General features: G+C 38.0%; 1 protein-coding gene across 3 annotated transcripts in view; it reads left to right on the plus strand.

The window, feature by feature from the left end:
- The window catches only part of LOC107722163 (neurexophilin-1-like), a 48,244-nt gene extending 28,612 nt beyond the window's left edge, over positions 1–19,632 (plus strand). For 2 of the 3 annotated variants that reach the window (XM_016530417.1, XM_016530416.1), the window contains exon 2: positions 11,767–13,693. In XM_016530417.1, the coding sequence (XP_016385903.1) occupies positions 11,767–12,531 (765 nt within the window). In that variant the 3' untranslated portion in view covers positions 12,532–13,693. Of the gene's footprint in view, positions 1–11,766; positions 13,694–19,620 lie in introns of those variants that run through there. The other variant, XR_001637778.1, reaches the window with a different exon arrangement.
- The last annotated feature ends 4,400 nt before the right edge of the window (positions 19,633–24,032 follow it).

Raw genomic sequence — 24,032 nt, forward strand, 5'->3', positions numbered from 1 at the left:
GTATGTGTGTGTGTATATATATATATATATATATATTATTTATTTATTTATTTTTTTTACCAAACTATGGATTATGTGTGTTTTGTGTAAGGGTTAAAATTGTATTTTGGAGGTAAATAAACTTTGTGTACTGGATTTAACTACAAAGTGGACTGGACTAAAAATATATAGATGGGACTGATAAACAAAAATTTATTTTATTTTTTATTTTTTAAGTTATATTATATTACATTATAATTGTTGTATTTTTTTTATTATTGTACATCTTACAAGAAAATACTATTTCAGACGTTCTGTCTAAATTTCACATTTAATTCAGTGAATTATTTGACAAATCTTTGTAATTCTTGGTCAGATTTACTTGCAGTAAAAATTGTTTCTACACCCTTTGAGTTTGTCGGTTCAAGCCATTTTTTATTGTTAGACCCACCCAGTATTATTTTTAATTAATATTACTGTGAAATTAATTCCAATTTACACACTGGTCCAGGAAACAACTTGAGTCCTTCTAGTAAAACACACATACACCTAAACTTACAGCATGTTATACTGAAACTAAATTGATATTCAATTACTTTTATCACCATATTAGTTATAAACAAATTTAACATACATAAACATACAGCATTCATCCAAATAGTGAAACTAAATTGATTTTTTTGATCACCATATTAATTATTTAAACAGATTCATGATGTTACAAACTATAAAATACTGAAAAGTATATGGCATGTATGCAGCCCTTCCAATCTGTCTTTCTGCTGCAGATGTAGCTAGCACAGGTGTCTAATGGCATGGTATAGATCCAGGTCTGCAAAAAAGGAAAATAAATAAAGAATAGGAGTACAAGAAATCATTTGGAGAAGAGCAGCACAGCTTCAGTTTATTATTCCAGCCTAAAATCTCATTAAGTGTGACATTGAGGATTAGTTCAGAGGGAAAGGAGTAGAGAGAGAAGTCTCCCACAAATAGCTGTGAGGAGCGACGCACTGGCTTTTGTTTGCCATCATTAATTCTGCGCTGAAGTGGCTAAGAGGAAGGCCCCGAATCACTGATCAGAGGAGGCCCCCCGAATATGACAGCGGGACAGGTGCCCTCTCTTCCTCTCACACGCTCACTTTTCCTCTCTGCATCTTGCTGCGTCTGTGTTCTTCTCTCTCGCTTTCTCGGCTCTTAATTGGGGTGATTGGGCAGCGGGGCCATCTGCGATGCTGACAAAGGGAAGCCTGCTTTGATTTATGGAGCCTCAGGCCACATTAGTCTCAAGATTTCCACAGTAAATATCAGCGCTCAGCAGCGGAGTTGGCTCAACAAAATCTGCATTGCTCAGGAAGAGAACTGTGGTTTCCTCCTTGGGAATAGTATTGAGAGGATGTTCTTTCACTGTTACATTTTGGGGTGCTGTTTTAAAGGAACCATGGTTTTGTAGCCTTTTTAATATTTGTATAATGTTAGTAAACTGTGGTTCATGGGTGTTCGATTCTTCTGCTGAGTGTCTGTCTTAAGCTGTGACATCAATGTCAACTGACAGGGACCAATTTAAGTCCATTTCACACTCTAAAGAGCCCCTTTTAAGGAGTCATAACATGAGAAATCACTTTTGCTTTGATCTATTGACACATAAGAGGTCTTTGTATCATTAAAACATTCAAAACATCCTTCTCATTATAGACGAAAAATTTAACAAATCTCCAAAATCAGCTCATTTTGATATTGTGGGCAGTGGAGTCGCTAGGGATTCTGGGCCCATTGCACAGAATTTGCTATAGACCAATTTGGAGTAGACATCACAGTTACGTCACTTGCAGCTGCATGCGCATTGTGGTTGCAGAAAAACACCGGTAACAAGTGGAGGGAAATGGGTAAATTTCTGGCTTTGGATGTCAGAATCAGAATGCAAATCATTTTTATAGAATGAATACTGTCATCAAAGACACCATTTGAAGCTAAACACAGACGTTTAAATGGACAGACTATGGATGAAAACTGCTATGATTACTCTTCTTTTAAAGCATAAATTTGTCTTAAACAATAGGTCTAAATAATATTCGCATACTGTATGCAGTTCATAGGGGACATATTGTATAGCCCTACAGTTACAGCATGAAATATTATTTAAACCTATTCCTACTAACATTTTGCATAAAATTTACCTATTTTATCTCACAATTCTGACCTTTTTTTCTCACAAATGCAAGTTTATATCTCCTAGTTTGGACTTTATAATTTGATTTAACTGTCAACTCTGAGGAAAAAAGAAAAGCCAAGTCAGGGATATAAACTCATGATTCCGAGCCGAGGGGTAAAGAGAGAATGACGAGTTGTTTTTCCTTATCAGAATTGTGAGATATAATCTCGGAATTGTGAAAATGAAGTCAGAATTTTTAAATATAAACTCAAATTTACCTTTTTTATTATTTTATTCCATGGCCTCCATAGACTGCTACTTGAAAACTGTCATTTTCTGCCACCAGATAGGCTCCGCCCACAAAAACCGTCATCACTGTTTGCAAATACCGAATTGGTCTATGGGGCCCATCAAAGGAGGGGGAGGGGGATTTGGCTGACGACCTCAGTCGGGCCCCCTAGTGGACATGGTTGTGGGCCCCTCTCAGCCTCTGGGCCCTATGCATTCTGTCCCCCTTTTTCCCCCTGGTTGTGATGCCCCTGATTGTGGGATTTGTGATGTCACACAGGCAAATACATTTGCATAAGACATTTTGCCTCCAGAGCAAGAATAGTTATAAATTATCACACCATAGGCCCCGCCCACTAGGGGTTCAGTCACTTGACGGCTGACACTTGTCTACACTGGATGCGAGCGTCATGTCGTCAAATCCAAATAGAAGCCATTATAATCACTGACACTGTCTACAGTGGATACAGTATACAGATGCCTGTTCAATTTGTGAAATAGTCCATGCTCTTGAGCTACTTCTGACAACAGGGCAAATGGAAGAGTCAAAGAGTGTTCGCTTTGATGTGTCCAGTTTAAATAGCTCATGTGCGTCTCTGTACAAACTTAAAAAGGACCTCAGCACCAGAAATAAGTCGATGGTTTCTTTTTAATGGCATTCCGGATCGCTTCAGAGAATTATTTGTTTGTTCATACATTTGTCTGCAGATTGTTTTGCTCGCTTTCTCGGCTCTTAATTGGGGTGATTGGGCAGCGGGGCCATCTGCGATGCTGACAAAGGGAAGCCTGCTTTGATTTATGGAGCCTCAGGCCACATTAGTCTCAAGATTTCCACAGTAAATATCAGCGCTCAGCGGAGTTGGCTCAACAAAATATGCATTGCTCAGGAAGAGAACTGTGGTTTCCTCCTTGGGAATAGTATTGAGAGGATGTTCTTTCACTGTTACATTTTGGGGTGCTGTTTTAAAGGAACCATGGTTTTGTAGCCTTTTTAATATTTGTATAATGTTAGTAAACTGTGGTTCATGGGTGTTCGATTCTTCTGCTGAGTGTCTGTCTTAAGCTGTGACATCAATGTCAACTGACAGGGACCAATTTAAGTCCATTTCACACTCTAAAGAGCCCCTTTTAAGGAGTCATAACATGAGAAATCACTTTTGCTTTGATCTATTGACACATAAGAGGTCTTTGTATCATTAAAACATTCAAAACGTCCTTCTCATTATAGACGAAAAATTTAACAAATCTCCAAAATCAGCTCATTTTGATATTGTGGGCAGTGGAGTCGCTAGGGATTCTGGGCCCATTGCACAGAATTTGCTATAGACCAATTTGGAGTAGACATCACAGTTACGTCACTTGCAGCTGCATGCGCATTGTGGTTGCAGAAAAACACCGGTAACAAGTGGAGGGAAATGGGTAAATTTCTGGCTTTGGATGTCAGAATCAGAATGCAAATCATTTTTATAGAATGAATACTGTCATCAAAGACACCATTTGAAGCTAAACACAGACGTTTAAATGGACAGACTATGGATGAAAACTGCTATGATTACTCTTCTTTTAAAGCATAAATTTGTCTTAAACAATAGGTCTAAATAATATTCGCATACTGTATGCAGTTCATAGGGGACATATTGTATAGCCCTACAGTTACAGCATGAAATATTATTTAAACCTATTCCTACTAACATTTTGCATAAAATTTACCTATTTTATCTCACAATTCTGACCTTTTTTTCTCACAAATGCAAGTTTATATCTCCTAGTTTGGACTTTATAATTTGATTTAACTGTCAACTCTGAGGAAAAAAGAAAAGCCAAGTCAGGGATATAAACTCATGATTCCGAGCCGAGGGGTAAAGAGAGAATGACGAGTTGTTTTTCCTTATCAGAATTGTGAGATATAATCTCGGAATTGTGAAAATGAAGTCAGAATTTTTAAATATAAACTCAAATTTACCTTTTTTATTATTTTATTCCATGGCCTCCATAGACTGCTACTTGAAAACTGTCATTTTCTGCCACCAGATAGGCTCCGCCCACAAAAACCGTCATCACTGTTTGCAAATACCGAATTGGTCTATGGGGCCCATCAAAGGAGGGGGAGGGGGATTTGGCTGACGACCTCAGTCGGGCCCCCTAGTGGACATGGTTGTGGGCCCCTCTCAGCCTCTGGGCCCTATGCATTCTGTCCCCCTTTTTCCCCCTGGTTGTGATGCCCCTGATTGTGGGATTTGTGATGTCACACAGGCAAATACATTTGCATAAGACATTTTGCCTCCAGAGCAAGAATAGTTATAAATTATCACACCATAGGCCCCGCCCACTAGGGGTTCAGTCACTTGACGGCTGACACTTGTCTACACTGGATGCGAGCGTCATGTCGTCAAATCCAAATAGAAGCCATTATAATCACTGACACTGTCTACAGTGGATACAGTATACAGATGCCTGTTCAATTTGTGAAATAGTCCATGCTCTTGAGCTACTTCTGACAACAGGGCAAATGGAAGAGTCAAAGAGTGTTCGCTTTGATGTGTCCAGTTTAAATAGCTCATGTGCGTCTCTGTACAAACTTAAAAAGGACCTCAGCACCAGAAATAAGTCGATGGTTTCTTTTTAATGGCATTCCGGATCGCTTCAGAGAATTATTTGTTTGTTCATACATTTGTCTGCAGATTGTTTTGTAAATAAGGCATAGTGTGATGGAGAGATTGTAATGAAACTTTTCCTGAAAGATGAAACAGCCAACTGCTTTGTCTGTAAATTACGGTTTTATGTAAATAATGTTTTCAAAACTCTCATGTGCAGAAGCCAGTGGCCGTTGATACTGTTTCCTGTGCAATGTTAACCAATTATAACAGTCGTTGTTTACTGGCAAGCCTTGAATAAGCCGCCCCTTAAAGAAACCGATCATTTCAGAGTTGAAAATAATTCTTTCTGCATATTTGTTTTTTCCTCAAAAACTTAATTAACATTATAAGTGAATCTCAAGAAACATGTTAAAATAATATTTTTAAAAAATGTCATGACCTCTTTAAAAAAATCATCCCATAACGAATCACAATGGCCAGTTTTTGCATGTGTAATATTTTTTAATACATGATCTGGTGAACTTGGGAGCTTTGCATTGTTAAAATTAGAGCCTAGTTCACTTTAATCTTGCTAATATGTGTCCTTTTAAGATTCTAAATGGCCTTGCTAGAGTTAGTATGTTACTGTATGTGCAGCAGTGTAGCTATTATGCTGTTAAATGACTGCATTCACCCAGTCACTGTTTGGGATTGAGAATCGTATTTTATAGCAGGTATGAGTCTCAAATGTTTTACAATAGCCTATATACAGTAGGCTGTTTTAGTTGCACCTGTATGAACAAGTGCCCTTTTTTGTTCTTACATTTGGTGAATTTCACCTGTAGTGACCAAAAGATGACAAGAAAACAAATAAAAGTCTTAGCACAGTTAATATGACACAAGCCTACGAAGACCAAGATAATTTGTCAAATGTGAATCAACGGACAACAGTTTTGAATGCTTTTTAATTCTTTTTAACTGAGTATTGAGCGTATCATTTGAGTCACTGAAACCGGTTTTGCTCACACAGCATGTTTACCTAAAATGAATCTGAAAACTGACAGCGTTCACACTGAACACATTTTTTGCATTCTACTGCACTGCTTTCCATCGTTTTTCTGTGTAAACACATGTTAGACTAACATGTTTGATTGTCAAATCAAACTAAACACATTTCTAGACTTGCCATTTTTTTCCCATTCCACTGCCCTGCGTCTCACATTTTTAAACACTGTATAATGCATTCTGTGCAAATTATCCCCAGTGTGGCTTGTTCACACAAAACTCGCTTCACATTCGACTTTACGTTTGCATTCTACTGCACTGCTTTCCATCGTTTTTCTGTGTAAACACATGTTAGACTAACATGTTTGATTGTCAAATCAAACTAAACACATTTCTAGACTTCTAGACTTTCCACTGCCCTGCGTCTCACATTTTTAAACACTGTATAATGCATTCTGTGCAAATTATCCCCAGTGTGGCTTGTTCACACAAAACTCGCTTCACATTCGACTTTACGTTGCATTGTAAAAGTTTACCCAAAATCTTCGTTAGCCAAATGCTGTTGACCATTGTGCAACTTTTTCAGTGCTTTGAGTTTGGGTGTTAAATTTTTGTAGTGCCATGTTTTCAAAGTTGAACTTTTTAACTTTCACATTCCTCAGCACGACGTCTCACATTTTTTATGTAAAAACACATTCTGAGCAAATGGGTCCCAATGGAGCCGGTTCACACAGAACACGTTTTACGTTCCAATTTATGCTGCACTTAAATAGTTTACCAATGTAAATCCACACTATAGCTAAACATTTAAATGCTGTTAAACTTTTAAAAACATGTTGTTTACTAGAACATGTTTTGTTTAAAGACCCCTATTAAAATGTGTTTTAATATTCTTATTTGGTTCTTTCATAATTACATTCGTAAATGCAGGAAATGCATTTCACACGGCATCTCAGATTATGTGAAATACAGAATGGTTTCTGTATAGTCTGTGTGTGTTGCAATACCTACTTGACTGCATCAGGGGAGTCCATGGGCATTGTTACAAACACACACTGGCTATACACAACGAGCATGACAGCCTGCTTTAATGGTGCATCTAACGGTCTTCTTATGACACCATTAGGCAGTTCTAGTGCATGGTCACAGCCTGATATTCCATGGCTGCTTAGCAGCTGCCCAACTCTTGCAGCAAGCGTGCCTCTGCCCCAGTGGCCCATCCTAAAGCACAGTGCTTAGTTATGCCGCTAATGGGCCCGTGCAATGCCTCACACTCCTACAAACCAAACGTAGGCAGCAGGCAGCGGGGAAAGGGGGGCTAGCAAAGCCTGCGAGTGCTTTGTTAGCAGAAGTGAATTTAGTTGAAATCCATCTTCATTTTTGCCTTTCCTTTTCATTTCTCTCAGGACGGCCGCAGCATGAGGTGCCTTGTTTAAGTGTCTAGGTTGTGGATGGCAGTGAATTGCTGAGGAGGAAGAAGATATGCACCGTTTTATCTCATCTCCCAGGCTGTAAACGTTGTTTGGGAGGTTGTTAAAGTGAGGCACCGGAATGATCCGCTGAGCATTTTTATGGCATATTGTTTTGGACTGTGCAGGTTTTGGCCTCGACTTAGCGGTTTTATTGATAAAGACCGTGTTTTCTCTGCGACGTTTATCTCAGGCGGACGTGTTTTTGTAATTCTCCCCTCACTTCGCGTTTAGTGTATTTCTGTAGTGTAAAGCTAAGTGGTGAAATGTGCTCTCAGGGTCAGAGTTGAGACCATTTTTCCTCTACTCTGGGTTTTATCTACTCCCTTTGCTCATTCTCTTACTACCGTTGTTTTACAAAAGCTATTATAACAATGGTCATTATCGGTTGACCTTTAGTCCACCTGCTGTTTCGTACGCTAGCTCTGTCAAAGAGACAATACGACTATGAAAGGAAGTTACCTCACACAGCAAGAGTACTTACCCTCCATAATGCAGACATCAGTATGGAAATTTTGAGAGTATATATATAGATAATATAATATAATATAATATAATATAATAAAATAATTATATAGAATTATATAGCCTATATATATATATATATATATATAACTAAAAATCTATATAATATAATATAATATAAGAATTCTATATAAATTATTATTTTATTTATTATTATATGTATTTAAATTTTTATTTAATTGTTTTATGTTAAATGTATAAGAATATTACATACACACTCTCTTTCAGTTTATGATACATTTTTCTGGAATATAAAATAACATTTTTCTTTTTTGATCTTGATCATTTCTCTTTAAAGGACAGCCCCCGAAGCCAAGGCTGATTATGATTTTAAAAAGCTAATTTAAATGTCCCCTTTTAATGGGCCAGTTTTAAAGATATGGACACCTGCAGAAATGCTGGGAACAAGCACATTGTAATGTTTCACTTACTAAGTAAACAGCCTTGGCGATGTAATCAATGTGTCAATAATATGCTAGCTAACACTGTAGTTGACTTATTGATGCATATTAATACCTTAATTAGTGCAAATTAACATTCAAATAGAAACACAAATGTGCGGCAATAACATAATTGCATTTTCAGAATTAGCCTGCATAATTATTCCATTTAATCTGCTATCATTAATTAGGACCAAATGTAGCTCTGGCTTATGTTAGGCAAGCAGTGTCTGATTCTTGCCGTTAGTTGGTACTGCAGTGCAGTCATAGAGCATGTATTTCAAGGTTAAATGCATTGTTACCTCTCCATGTTGCAATGTGTAATTTTCTGTTAGTCACTGGCACAACAGTGACTGTTCATAATTCTAAAAAAACATCATTTGGCAAGTTGCTGAATTTAATTTGCACTCACATTTCTTTGAACTATATAGTGTGAAAATTATGTTATATGTTATGTTATGTTATGTTAATTATAGTTGCCATGCTTTACTTGTTTGAATATTTGCACAGTAAAACCCTGTTTGAAAAGAAATTCATCCCTAATATTACTAATATTCAGATGGACATCTTAGGCTGTTGTATCATGTCTTGCATTGGTTTTTGTTTGTCCCATCATGGCTTTTGTGTTTTCAGATGCTGTGTCAAGTTAAAAATAGTCCAGAATAGGCATTTGCACAACCCTCCAACTGGATGATTTTAAAAACGTCTTTTTGCACACTCCCCATGTTGATGAACAGCATGTCCTGAATCCTGTATTGTTGGAATGAACAATGTTTGCATTTGTAAAAGCCTTTTAATATTTATAATGTTTGATGTTGTTCAGCTTGCTGTTGGGATTAAGAATGTAACCAATATGATCTGATCTGTCAGCCTTGAAGTTCTTAAAGCAGGCAGACTCATTAAGACTCACACCAGGCACACAGATTGGTGTACACATGCTGCTCTTGCTGACCTGATGCTGTGCAGTGCCTGGGGGAGTCCAGCTGTTTGTGCCTGGCTGACTGGCTGTCAGTGGGTGAGGTGGGAAGGGCTTGGCCGTGACTCCCCCCCGAATGTGTTTACCAGATGCACTGTTGCCTCAGGTGAGCACTGCAGCTGGCTCCGTAAAGCTCCAGCAGTCGGGCTGGATCCAAGCCAATCATGGCAAGACAGACTGGACAGACCGAGGCTTGCGTTCAGACATCCGCTATGTGTGCAGGCTTTGTGCCCAGGAGAACTGACTCCTGGCCAGTGTTTCGTTGTTTGTGCTGTCAACGTGTGAGCTTTTTAAGGTCGCCAAAGGTGGACAGATACAGAATAGCCATAGGCAAAGAGTAAGACACTGTTTGTTTTTCAGTTGTTGAATGCTAGTCTCAGGATTTACCTTTACCTTTTAAATGGCTATTTATAAATGTAAGAGCTAAAATTCTAACACGTATTCGACTCATTAATGACTCAATTAGAATGAATATCTGAAATGCTTTATTCTGATTGATCAGTTGCAGTATTCTGCCATCAAATATTTTGGTATAATGACCTTTAAACTGCATGCTTGAGATTTGACAACTTCATTTCGTGTCCATTTATTTGGTAATTAGCTTTGTAATAAGCAGGTTAGCCGGTCATTATCAAATAAACTTTCAGTGTGATACAAAATCCTGATTACTCTATTAGGGTTTAGTATATAAAGCTTTATTTCTATAGCATCTTTTAAAAACAGTGTTTACAAAGTGCATTACAGAAACCATACTGAATGAATGTCATCGAATACAATACAAATAAGAAATAAAGAAACAAATATAAAAGAACAAGAAAATAAAGAACATAAAACAATTACAAATAAAAAGAATACAAACCAATTAAATTTAAAAGTATTATTATTATTATTAAAATGAGTAGTAGTAGTGGTAGTAAGAATTATTATATAATAATTTTAATATTAATATGATCGTGACTACCTGACTATATATCGACTGTATGTTACATAACCCAGGACACTTGTTAAAATGTTTTGCAAGTGTTTTATTGCATTACACTATAATCCATTGGATGATGAATACATAAACATGAAACCATGTTTTTCCCTCAATATTTTGCTAAATCAAGCACTATAAAGATCCATTTATCAATGCAAGTGCCCTCCCAGTCAGTCAGGCTGCACTGAACTTCACACAAATAGCTCCTTGAAACTTGCTCAGCCTTGGAATGTTTGTATTGCCCCTTCAGCAATTAGCCATTAATAAATAATAACTCCGTCTTTAATCATGCTCGCAGAGCGCAAAACATATTACTCTTTTAGTACAGGGCAGGGCCTCTTACTCCACACATGAGGAAGAGTAATGATCGCTAATTTTATTGGAAACATATTTGAACTCTCTTCCCAGGGTTCTTCATCACTAGAGTGCTTGCTTGTCAGGTGCATGTTGAGTTGTGCGTTTTTATTCATTAATTTTTAACAAATATTTAATGAGTTCTGAACACGCGCGGAGCGCTATCGTGCAATTCCCAAGTTTTTAAGTTAAACTTCTCTTAATTTGCATTTTGAACCACTCTTCAAGTCAGATATCGATTACCTTTCAGGTTCGCAACATGAAATCCTTAAGTGAGCCACGTGGCCCTGCTCCCACCCAACACTGTGTTTAAAATGGACTCGCATCTCCCTCGCTTTCGCACATGCTGTGAGGCAATTCTGTCCGAAGGGTCGGGCAGATTGGTAGCGAGACCTTATTTTCTAACTATCGATCCCAGGGGTAGCCCTCGAGATGCAAAAACCACTGCAAGACGGATCTGCTGTCAGGTCTTACAGTAGAAATCAGGCAATCAATGTCACGGCACTCCGCCAGGCCCTGTATGGACCTAATTCCACTCATCTGCACTAAATGGAGAGAACCCAGTGGTTCATCAATCATCAATTCAAGGAGCACTGGCTGGTTAATAGTCTGCTCTTTACTCAAAGAATAGTCACCGGTATTATCAGGGAGGGCCGGCGGAGATCCCCTCCCCGACCGCACGACGTGGCGAGTTTGATCGTTGTATTCTTTTTCTCATTCTCCGTTCCATTTCCCAGACGGCTCCTGTCAGCTAACACCTTGCAAATTGAAGCTTGCGGGCTCGATCGATTATCTTTTTTTCCACCCTCATCCTAATCCATTTGATCTGTCTGTTGAGTAGAAGACTACATGATTGTGTGGGGGTGAGGGGTCAATATCTACCGAATCAAGAGTAATATCCACTTAATTCCTTTTTCCTGTCAAGCGGCACTGGATGAAATGCTCACTTGCTTTGCATTATGCGTCTTCTGTAGCTCTTTAAGGTTAAGACGGCTCAATAACGTCCTCTCCGTCTTGCTTTCTTAGGTTTCAAGTGCCCACGGTTCTATCCCGGGGAAGTCGGAGCTGCTCAAATCAGGGAGCCCCAAGTCGACACTAAAGCATATATGGACAGAAAGCAGTAAGGACTTGTCCATCAGTCGACTTCTATCACAGACTCTCCATGGGAAGGAAAACGCAACAGCCCTGGACCTGCACTATGACACTCCAGAGCCTTACTCAGAGCAGGATCTGTGGGACTGGCTGAGGAATACCACGGACCTGCAGGACTCCAGGCCTCGAGCCAAACGGCGGCCGATGGTCAAGACAGGCAAGTTCAAGAAAATGTTCGGCTGGGGAGATTTCCACTCCAATATCAAAACGGTCAAGCTCAACCTCCTGATCACCGGAAAGATCGTCGATCACGGCAACGGCACCTTCAGCGTCTTCTTCCGCCATAACTCCACGGGCCAGGGCAATGTGTCCGTCAGCCTGGTCCCACCCAGCAAAATCGTGGAGTTTGACTTGACGGCCCAGCAGTCGGTCATTGACTCCAAGGATTCCAAGTCCTTCAACTGCCGCATCGAGTACGAGAAGGTGGAGAGGGGCTCCAAGAACACGCTCTGCAACTTCGACCCATCCAAGACATGTTACCAGGAGCAGACGCAAAGCCACGTATCCTGGCTCTGCTCGAAGCCCTTCAAAGTCATTTGCATTTACATCTCCTTCTACAGCACCGACTACAAGCTAGTGCAGAAAGTCTGCCCAGATTATAACTACCACAGCGATACTCCTTACTTCCCTTCCGGCTAAAGGTAGCCGCTGACGTCATCCACACGAAGGACAACGAGAGGCAAAGGATGGAGCCCTCTCCCCATCCACAACAAATACATGTTCCCCGAACCGCCCATACCATGCGCTCATGGCCCGGATCTATTAAATCGACTTGAAAAGAGAAGAATTTGGCTATTTGCACAAGTACTACATGAAACTTTCATTTGAGGGCATAACGTAGTGCTTTTGTTTGCTCACTTGGTTTCCTTTAAGTTAAAGCACATATTATTGTTAATTTATTGTTTATATATTTTAATGTTCTTAGAATATTATTTTACCACTGGAGTGTTTCTTGTATAACCATGTAAACTCTCAATTTTGTCTTGTAATGTTCCGTTTTAATTTAGAATTGTGCAAGTGTTTGATTTTCAGAATATTTGTTTAATTAGTTGATTTGTACAAGTACGTACATGTTTATTAGAACTGCCAAAAGGCCACGAAGGTGTAGATACAGTAGGACTTTTTCGTTTAGCTGGTAGCTCGCCTCAGAAGCGATGTCGCAGCAGAATTATTCGCGATCAGAATCTCAATGTTCCCTCCACCTACAAACTTTTGAACAGCCCTGGAGTCCCCACAAGTTCTTGAGTTATTCCTCCCAGCCCAAAGGCCCAAAGATGAGGAGAATGGCTTTGTTCTGCTGGATATGAGCAGGCCTTAACTACAGGCATGTTTTCTACCTATTACAAAGAAGCTGTACTGTAATAATTGCGAATTGTTCGGCCCGAGCTGTGTCCTGTAGTTTAATAAGATCCAGGAATGGTTGGAGGGCTTGCTCATTGTCACTTATAATACACTGTAATGTAATGAATTCTATATCTAGAGCCTAATTTGTATGAATGGTTTGTATTGTACATAGTTGATCCTGATGGAGCTGCTTCTGTATATGCCTTCACTCATTGTCTGTTAACCCAAAACCCCACACTCTCTCTCTCTCTCTCTCTCTCTCAGCTCCCAATCCCATATATGCTTGTTCTTGGTTCTTTGGACAAAGAAACTGATGTTGCTGATGTAGATGTGAACTCCATGAAATCCATGCTCTTGTACAGGGGCTGTAAAACTGTCAAAAATATATATTAGAAGTACTTATCATCTGTATGATCATGTTTACTTTCAGGGGAACAAGAGGATGGAGATGTACAAATGAATAAAATACTGAAAGTTTTATCAGGTGGAGTCTTTATTATTGTGTTTCTCAGAATGTGATATGAAAACCTTTTTTTCTACACGCTTATCTTGTTAATTTGTCATTTGTAAGCGTCAGAGAAGGGATAGAGAATGGTATTGAAATCTAAATGACAACTGTGAAATATTTAAGCCCATTTAAAACTATACAGAAATTTTTATCTATCTCTTTTACTATCTCTAAACAAAACCGCTTTCCATTTCCCAGCAGGAGCAGGGAGATCTTTCATTTGCAGATGCACTATGTCTCAGCAGCAGGAAATGGGATCGGGTGAGACCAGCAGACCGATAGTGTCTGTTTCACTGCCACAGAACACTCCAATGCAGCAGTTAGGATCAGCGGTCCGCCTTAAAGTGATTAAGGCCTCTGGCGGGAGCAATCTAAAGAGTTTAGCTGGCTCACAACTTATCAGTAATTAAAGAGGGTGCTAGGTTTGTGTCTTCATCACCTGTCTACAGGGGTTTTGCAGACAGACTCATTTTGGAGCTGTCTGAAGTTTGCCTTAAATTTTTTCTTTCTAATCAACATAAATCATAAACATAAATCTATCTATCTATCTAGAAAATTAAGCATTATATCAATATTTCAGTGCATCAAATCCATATATGTATGATATTTTTATACTGCTTTGATTGTTAGGCCTTTGAAACTGCTTTGCTATGATTAAAAACCGCTAAACTAGACTTCACTAAAAAACAGTGAAATACAAAAAAAATCCATTATGTTATGTGAAGATATATATATATATATAAAAAATCATTATATGTTTTGCTTGTTGTTGCTGGTTCCCCAAAACCTATTAAATGATAATGTTCTTAATCAACTTGTTTGGTCCATTGGCAGCTCCCCTCCTGCGCAGGAATGAGAGACAGAACAGCATTTCTCCCTCTGGTGGGTCAGAACGCTTCGATATCTATAACACAACCTGCGGCAGAAACATAATTAAGTGACAGGATAACCAAACGCAGTATTTATTCAATTATGATGCCCGCACCCCACACTCTCTTTCGGCTGAGCCCGTTTCTGTTGCAAGGAGGGGCCTGACTATCATGTGTATTTAATTCAGATGTTGCTCGATACAGATTATACGCTAAACACCTTCATGATAAATAGCTTTAATACCTCCAGATCAGATTTAGTAGCTTTCTTTCCCTGCTTAGCACTTCACAGCCGTCCCAGGGGGGACAAAGCATGCCTTAAAGTCAGGGAAATTCCGAACAATGGGTTTTGGTCTCCTGCCCAACATTAAGCCATCCCAGTCGATCCCATCCCACTCCGAGCTCTGCTTTTGCCTCTGCAGAATTTCTGTTTTAATCAGAAGCGGAATGGAAAAGGACCATGTGTGCCTCTGGGATATTTTTCCATTAACCATTCTGACACATGACTGACTGTGGGGGATTATTGGTTTTTGAAGAACTATTAACAGCTGTACATTTGCATTTTAATACAGTTCTCCTCCACTACTAATGCAATTTTGGTTCGCAGCTTTGTTGCCGCCTTGTTCCTGGAGCAATTCAGGGTAACAGCAAAAAGGCCCTCCGGCTTTAATCATTTTAATTGCCATGAAAAATGTGTTTTCATTAATCACTCCTGAATCTCTGCTACTGTGAGAGTGAACGCGCCATTACTGCTCCTCCTTAAAATTGTTACTCATCATTTCCTGAAAGTTTGCCACAGCGGTGGGCACGTTCCCCCCTCACACTATTAAATGACTAGAAGGGGGGCGTTTCAGGACAGCGCTGGAATTTCAAAATAGCCGTTGCGCTTTTTGTTTATTAAATGTGTGGAAAGAACATAAAATATGGGTTATTAGGATAAAAGAATGTCTAGCATAAAAAAAAAAAATGAATAGTCTTCTTTCGTCTTCATTTTTTTTAGCTTTTAAAGATAAAACATTTTTGAGCACAATTTCTGAGTCTCTGCACTCCTAATGACAAATCAAAACACATTTTATGGCTGTAAACACATTCAGGGTTCTCTACCAAAGTGCGTTCCCGGCTTTCATTGCAGCACTGCGGGTCACCCGTGTGAACTTTCTGTGCATTTACAGCTTATTCAGATGTAACATTTCCTTTGATTTTTACGCAAGAAGGTGAGGGAGCGGCCCGGGCTGGGTCTGTGGAGAGATGGTAACCTTTGCTAAAGCACCTCCATTACCATTTCTGCATGCTGTCTGGATTCATCTCCCTCTCCAGCAGCCAGAAGGTTAGCACGCCACATTAGGCATTATGCATGAAGGTGTCATTTGAGACACAATACAACATTTTCCTACATTTTCAAACACTACTGATATTTCCAGCTTTGTTTCAGCCACTTTCTGCTTCTATAAAAAGTGATGTATTTAATTACCAGATATATCATCACAGAGCCATGCTTTAGAGTTTTAAATGTTTGACAGGTTATATCAGAATTAGCTTGTAATTTGGAGCTTATTGACTTTTTTTCCCTTTTTTTTTTTTGCTTTGTTTCTACATTTTTAAATATTTCACCTGCACACACTGGTTAGTTTAAAGTGGAATATTAAGGTCATATCATTTGCAATCAATTTTATGTTGGCCTTTTTAAATTTAAGAGTTCCTTCTGTTATTAGAAATGCTCTTCCTCATAATAAAATGGCAGTTTATTAAAATTTGGTTGTAGAAATGACTTGCTCTGCACTTTATGCAACTGTATGATGTAACAATTAATGTTTATGCATATTGAGATTAATGTCTTTCCCATATAAACATCCAGGCCTATCTCATATTCTTGACTGTTAATGGTTCTAAGAAAGAGAGAAAATACATTTAATAACATAGCTGGATTTATTTTGGTGGTCAGAAGAGGGGTAATATAAAATTTTAATAAAACTTTATTCCAAAATAAAAAACCTTATACAAAAAAAATAATAATAATATGTGACTCTGGAGCACAAAACCAGTCATAAGTCACACGGGTATATGTAGCAATAGCCAAAAATACATTGTATGAGTCAAAATAATCGATTTTTCTTTTATGCCAAAAATCATTAGGATATTAAATAAAGTTCATATTCCATGAAGATATTTTGTAAATTGCCTACCATAAACATATCAAAACTTAATTTTTGATTAGTAACATGCATTGCTAAGAACTTCATTTGGACAACTTTAAAGGTGATTTTTCTCAAAATTTTGAATTTATTATTTTTATATATTTTTTTTTGCTCCCTCAGATTTCAGATTTTCAAATAGTTGTATCTCGGCCAAATATTGTCCTATCCTAACAAACCATAAATCAATGGAAAGCTTATTTATTCAGCTTTCAGATTATGTATAAATCAATCAAACTCAATTTCAAAAAATGACCCTTATTACTGGTTTTGTATTAGAACTGAACAAAAGGAAAAATAATAAAATAAAAAAATATGATTGAATATGACCTCTTTTATATTTTTTAATTTATTCTTATATTTATATTCTGTATTTTGTATCTCTAATGCATCCAATCTAATGCTTTAGTTGTCTCTCTCTCTCTCTTTTATGGAATGGCATGCAGGAAATGTAGAAATGAAGAAAGATATCACTACTGCAGAAAGATAGCACTATCATTAGACTCACATCGAGGTCACACAGGCCACTAAAATAAAAAATAACCCCGGGATTAGGTTCTTTGTTTAGCCAATCAGAAGGCTTTTGAGGAGTTGTCTGCCTCTCAACAATTTGCGCGTTTACGGAGCGCACTCCATATATGGGCAACAGGCACTGAAAGAGTTTTTATGAGTTTGAAGGGCGCGAAATGTGTTCAAACAGTACATTTAAATGGACAATAAAGAGGTCAAAAGGCGACGTGAACAAAAAGAAGCAAGACGGTCAAGCTTTTCGCTTTTCATCGCTGGAAGGACCAGAGAATCTTCAAAACAGGTGCCTATCTTGCGTCTGTGGGGCAGGTAAAAATATTGCTAAAGAAAGAAGGGGCGTGTCTAATTCGCTTATGAAGTTTTATGAGGTCGGATGCGGAATAATCGTAATTATGAGTTCAAAGTTGCTATTGGTCGGAATTCTAGATGATGCACGCGTTGTGACATTTTCAAGTCTGTAGTGAATGGTAATGAATGGGGTTTCAAGATAATTTGATTTTACATGCTGTATCTTATAACTAAACATAATTTTTTATACCATGTAGTTGTAAATGACAGAAGCTAACTTTATTTTTCATAATTTTGAATTAAGACGTTATTTGGGTTTATTCTTTACAATATAATTATTTTGTTTTGCTTGGGCTAGGTCTGTCTTATACATCTAATTTGAATATGTGACGTTGCATGAGTAAATAATGAGTAAATAAATAACTTTTAAATACGAATTTTCTAGGAGGACTTGAATGCACCAACATAGTCATAGCGGACATTCTAGGGCAGTTTACATAGTTTACAGCACCAGGAAAAGTTTGTTAAAGCACTTCAGATAATTTTCCGTGCTTACCAAATTAAACTGTTTAAAGTTTTATTAGTCTATACACGTCAGCAACTTACTGTAAAACAAATCCTTACTAAAGAAAGATTTTGAGCACTTGAATAGAGTGTGGACATTGTTTTCAAGGATTGCTGATCCCTTATGCAGAAATTAACCATCATGGCTGCAAGTGTCTTTTTCTCAGCTGGTTCTCTGGACTAGATGTAATGAAGCGATCCAGAGGGGAAAAGACCACTTCACTCTAAACCACAGTGTGATGAAAAAAAGGAAAATTGTGAAGATTTTACATTTTTCCGCTGTATCTGTATTAAACATGGTTATGTGAACAGAGTAGCACATTTCTGAAGATATATCAGGTAATGTCAGCTTTCACATCAGTAAACTGCACAGTGCGGTGCAGTAAATGGCCTTGCCTAAACAGCTATTGGTAGTACTTTAATTAATGTCCCAACAGATAATCATACAATAAAACAACATGCATTTCATTATCAAAAATATTGTCAGGGCACACATTGCCTAAATGTTGTAATTTACAATGTTTACCTGGTTAAACATAGCATTTACTGTATTATGGACATGCACATTATATAGTAGCCTAACTGTAACAGTATCTGTTTTCAAAATGGTTTAGATTTTCAAGCTACTTTTCCCAATAAGTTCATGACACACTGAGTTTGGCATTCAGCTTTAATTTTTATTCTTCTGCTAAATGCTGCTGTTTGTCAGTGTGTGCTTGACTCAATTACAGGCCCAATTAGAGTGTTTATAGTTTTATTTGTTGCATTTGTAGTACATTTCTTCTATGAGTTTAATGCTGTCGCCCTTGTTGAGATGCATTGTTTTTGTGCCAAATAAATACTGCTCTGATTGTTAAAAAAACATATCAGTTTGTAGTTATATTTTAAAAGATGTTGCACCCTTAATTAGCCTCAGTGTTGTCAAATACTTTTCTTAGCAGTTTGGTAGTGTAACTAATTAATTCAAAAGAGTAAAGCCTGACTGCATCCAGGTTTATCAAAGTTAACTAAAACTACAAACATTAAAAAAGCAGCTTTAAAGTTAGACAAAAAATGTCTACATTCTCAAACAAAGACCGTCATAACCAAGAATACACCTTAATAATATAAGTCAAGTGTTACTTGACCTCTAGATCCATCTTAGAAAGTGAAGGGCAACATTACAGTTGAGCGAGTGGGCTGTCTGAATAATATATAAAGAGTATGATGATGTATTGCAGTGTGTGTGTGTGTGTGTGTGTGTGTGCACGACAGAGAGAGAGAAATACCGGCCAGTTATCATCATTCACTCTCACCGTAATAAACATAAATATTAATGAAAAACCATCACTCAACAAAGCCCTTTTGTACCTGGGCTTGTCAAGTTTGTCACTGATAAACAAAAGCAAGGTGAGTCTAGCATTGAGATGTATCGAGGATAGGTAAAGAAAGGAAGAGAGAGAGAGAGGGGCGTGCAATATAGTATGGGTAAAAGCACTGTTTGGATTTGCGGCACCATCCTAAACCCACCCTTAATAAGATTAATGTAGCCCCCAGCCATGCTGTTCCGTCTGGCAGAGGATCAATCGAAAAAGGCAAGAGCATATTAAAAGGATTATAGATTAGCAATTAGATGTCTTTTGACTGGGGGAAAAAAGATACTCGGTGAGGTGAAATGTGGCTCTATATTTTTCACCTTTGTCTAAGTAAGCAGTTAAGAGGTAAAGGATGCAATACTGAGGGAAACGAGACAGAGATTGGCTTGGCATAATGCTGAAGAGAGGAAATGACAGCTTTTTCCTGGTTTGTCTGAGTGTCATGTGATCTCTGTCAAGAAGACTTTCCAATCATCAACAGCTGAGTCTGACCAAATCAATGCCGGGCTGAAGATGTGTATGTGTTTTAGCTGCTATGAAAATATTAGTAACATCCCTCTCACAACATATTAAATAAGAGAAAACGTCTTTGGGTCAAAGACAAGACATCACGATTTTGGTGTCCGCATCAAATACAATTTTCAAAAGGGATTTTATATACATAGGAAACATTTAAATTCAGGTCTACTTCCATGTTTAATTTATTTATTTATTTATTTTTTTTGTGAAAATAAAATGTCAATATTGTGGGTAATACAATGTTCTAAACTGTTAAAAAAAATGTCTTCTTTGCATTTTCAGACAAGTTTTTCTTTTCTGAAGTTATGAAGACTTTTTTGACAGTCTGTGACATCATCAAAAAAGAAAAGTGAGAAAAGTGTTTATTACGTTTGAAATATGGATATTTATCTTACACAAATGCATGGATTCGCTACAGGAGGCCTTTAGACACATATTTTAAACTTAATTAATATTAATATTTTAATGCATTTTTGTATTGTTTTATTTATTTTTATATAGATGTCCATGAACAAAAAGAGTTGTTAGGCACTGCCAAAAAGTCCTTGCTGACCCAGTAGCTGTAGAGGCATTCTTAGCAAGAAGACGAGAAAGGTATTGAGGATTTCAACAGTCAGAATAATACAATTTACCAATATTTCTCAACAGAGCCCCCCTCACTATGTCAAGTTCAACTACAAGTTCAAGAGAGGCCATTGAGGGGATTCTCAAAAATTCCCTAAATACCCATCCTGATAATGTCATTTATGTTGGCAAACAGAAAGTATTCATAAATATAGCTGCAAGTAGTAATATTTGGGTCCAGGCACATCAGAAACAAAGTGACCAGCTTTGCAAGAAGGGCAGGGAGCATCAAACAGTAGAATGAAATGCTTATTAATTTTCAACATCTGCTTCTGCCGTCATTTACTTTTTACTTTTTTTTATTATTAAAACAAATTTAATGAGACTAATTCACAATATTACAGACTAATACTAAAAACACTGGAATTATTGGAACAATGACAATATTCTTTCACATTTGGCAAAACATCATTCAGAGTAATAAACCATGGTCATTCAGTGTAGCAGATATATTTATGTAAAAATTAAACAATTATAGTGACCTGATTACTATAAATCAAATAATTTTTGATCACACAAAATTTTATTAATTTTTTTAATGATTTTCACTTCCTTACAAAAACTTGCAGACAAATGGGTAAAACCTAGTGGTTTGAAGGATAGTATAAAGATTTAAAATGACAATTAATTAGTATTTTGGGGCTGGACTGTGATCTTTAAATAGAGTCTTTTATTATGTCATCAAATGATTATTGTTCTAAATATGCCTCACAAGATTATTTATAAACTATTGTCACACTAAATGGGATTTTAGTGGGTGTCTTCTGTAAATCATGCATGGTAAAATACATGATAGTCATTATTTTTTGCTCAGAAAAATAACAATTAAAACAAAAAGGACACATTCTAATGTACATAGAAAATAAATAAACAAATACATTTAAAGCTGAGTTACATTTATTTTTTGATGCTTGAAAACCCCTTTTCGTCTTTGAGTTTATTTCCATTTTTAATCGGATCGCGTTAGGCCGGTTTAGGAGGCCCTGTCAATCAATTCAGTGTAATGACACGTGATGGACCTTCTCATGCTGAAACACATCCAGCAACTTATTTTGGGTTGTTGTGACTTTTTTTCCATCGGTTGATTTCACAAAGTACAGCTCTAGACAACTGCTGGGGTGGGAAGTGGACTGTGTCCAATGTATATTGATTTATAACCCACCTCAGCCCCCTGTTTTACTAGTGGTGTAGAATGCAGTGTGCAAGTATGTCCACTAACAAATGGATTACTTCATTGCTTGTGACAGCTCCATTGGGTTTGATGGACAGGAACTAATTTCTCCATCATACGCAAATAAAAACAAAAAGAATGGAACTGCATAAGTTACTTATTAGAGCCAGGTGTTGAGCAAACCCTATAAATGCTAATATTCCCTGTGTTCCCGACTGCAACTTTCAGCTCTTTCGGTGACAGAACCAAAATTTCCAGTACCGTTTCTAGTGGGCCAAGAGGCAAAAGGACCAGTGCACTTAAGAAGATTCAATTAAAGATAAATTGATTTGTTGGCTGTGTAATTTTAATTAGTGCTACAAAGAGTGCAATTTCTAAATGTAGTTAGATTATGAATTTTGTTTGGTATAAACATTGATAACATAATGAGGTACAATCTAATTAGTGTTCCCCTTTAAAGACCCTTTTTTAACTTTTAATACGCATAAAACAACTAAATAACACTCTATCAAAACATCTAAGTAATAATGGGCAAAGCTACAATATAAATCTATTATCCCAGCAAAATGTACCATACTATATGATAGTAACAAGCAGTGGCTTCTTTAAGTCTCCTGACTTATGAAAGAACATCCTCTAAGCAATACAATTGTTATTTTTCAGGTATAAAAGCTTCAGGAAAAGTTCACCCAAAAATTAAAATTTGCTGAAAATGTACTCACCCTCAGGCCACCCAAGAAGTAGATGAGTTTGTTTCTTCATTGGAACAGAAATGTAGCATTACATCACTCTTTCACCAATGGATCATCTGCAGTGAATAGGTGCAAACAGCTGTTAAACCATCACAATAAAACACTGATCACTCTTAAAAATAAAGGTGCTTAAAAGGTTCTTCACAGCGATGCCATAGAAGAACCATTTTTGGTTCCACAAAGAACCATTCAGTCAAAGGTTCTTTAAAGAACCATATCTTTCTTATCTTTTTATAATCTGAAGAACCTTCTTTCGCCACAAAGGACCTTTTGTGAAACAGAAAAGGTTCTTCAGATGTTAAAGGTTCTTTATGGAACCATTTAGACAAAAAGGTTATTCTATGGCATTGTGAAGCACCTTTATTTTTTAAGAGTGATCCACACAACTCTAGTCCATCAATTAATGTCATGGGAAGTGAAAATCTGCGTGTTTGTAAGTTCATCAATATCTTGGTTGGCCTGAGAGTGAGTACATTTTCAGCAAATGTTCATTTTTGGGTGAACTATTCTTTTGAACTAAAGTGCTCTTTTAAATGAACATTCTGATATTACAACTCTTGTCCTGAGAGCAACCTTTCAGCGAAGGTTTTTCTCCTAGGTTTTCTGTACAAATGATCTGACACACTTGTCAGAACTACTTCTAAGCCTCCTTTGGTCATCAGATGTCAAACATGGGTTGTGCACCCACGTTTTTCTCCCTGGTAACTGGAGCAACATTGACTTTGACTGATAACACTGATGCAGTACAGCTACATCATGTACACCTGTGTGTTGCCTCATGCTTGTTTATATGGCATGTTGCTTTTGTAGGTGCTGCATTTGTCCTCTGCTTGGCTGTTCATACTTCCATGCTCTCGCTCACTGCGTTCAGTCCAGATATCAATGCCTTGCATATCCATGCCATTTGAAAGAATGAGCTCAGGGACTGGCAGTAGTGAGCCGTGACAGAATTCCAGACCTAAAACAAGGAGGAAGCGGCGCCTCTTCTCCCGGTTTTGTTTTCACTTTGTTGAAAGTTTTTTGTTTTCCCAGTTTCTCCCCGCGACTATGGAAGTTGCCGCTCGGTTCGCCGCCCTAGTTCGCCTGGATCTCCCGTTTGTGGAGTATGCGTGGGAGTTCTGCGGGCGTTATACGACGCGACGCTCAACTCTCTGTTCTGGATCGAGTCTAATTACCATCGCCCCGTGGACCTCCCAGACACCACTGGACTAAGCTGGAGGGAAGGGATCCTCTGGTGTCTGGAGAGCGTTCGCGTGGACCTCCCAGACACCACTGGACTAAGCTGGAGGGAAGGGATCCTCCGGTGTCTGGAGAGCGTCCGGCCCCGATCCAGAACCAGCTCGCTGTCAGGCTTGCCGGCCTCTCCTACGTCAAGCCCGCCGGCCGCCGCTGACTCAGGCCCGCCGGCCGCCGCTGACTCAGCGCT

The sequence above is a fragment of the Sinocyclocheilus rhinocerous genome, unplaced genomic scaffold, assembly GCF_001515625.1.
Source record: "Sinocyclocheilus rhinocerous isolate Xijiao unplaced genomic scaffold, SAMN03320098_v1.1 scaffold781, whole genome shotgun sequence".
NCBI lineage: Eukaryota > Metazoa > Chordata > Actinopteri > Cypriniformes > Cyprinidae > Sinocyclocheilus > Sinocyclocheilus rhinocerous.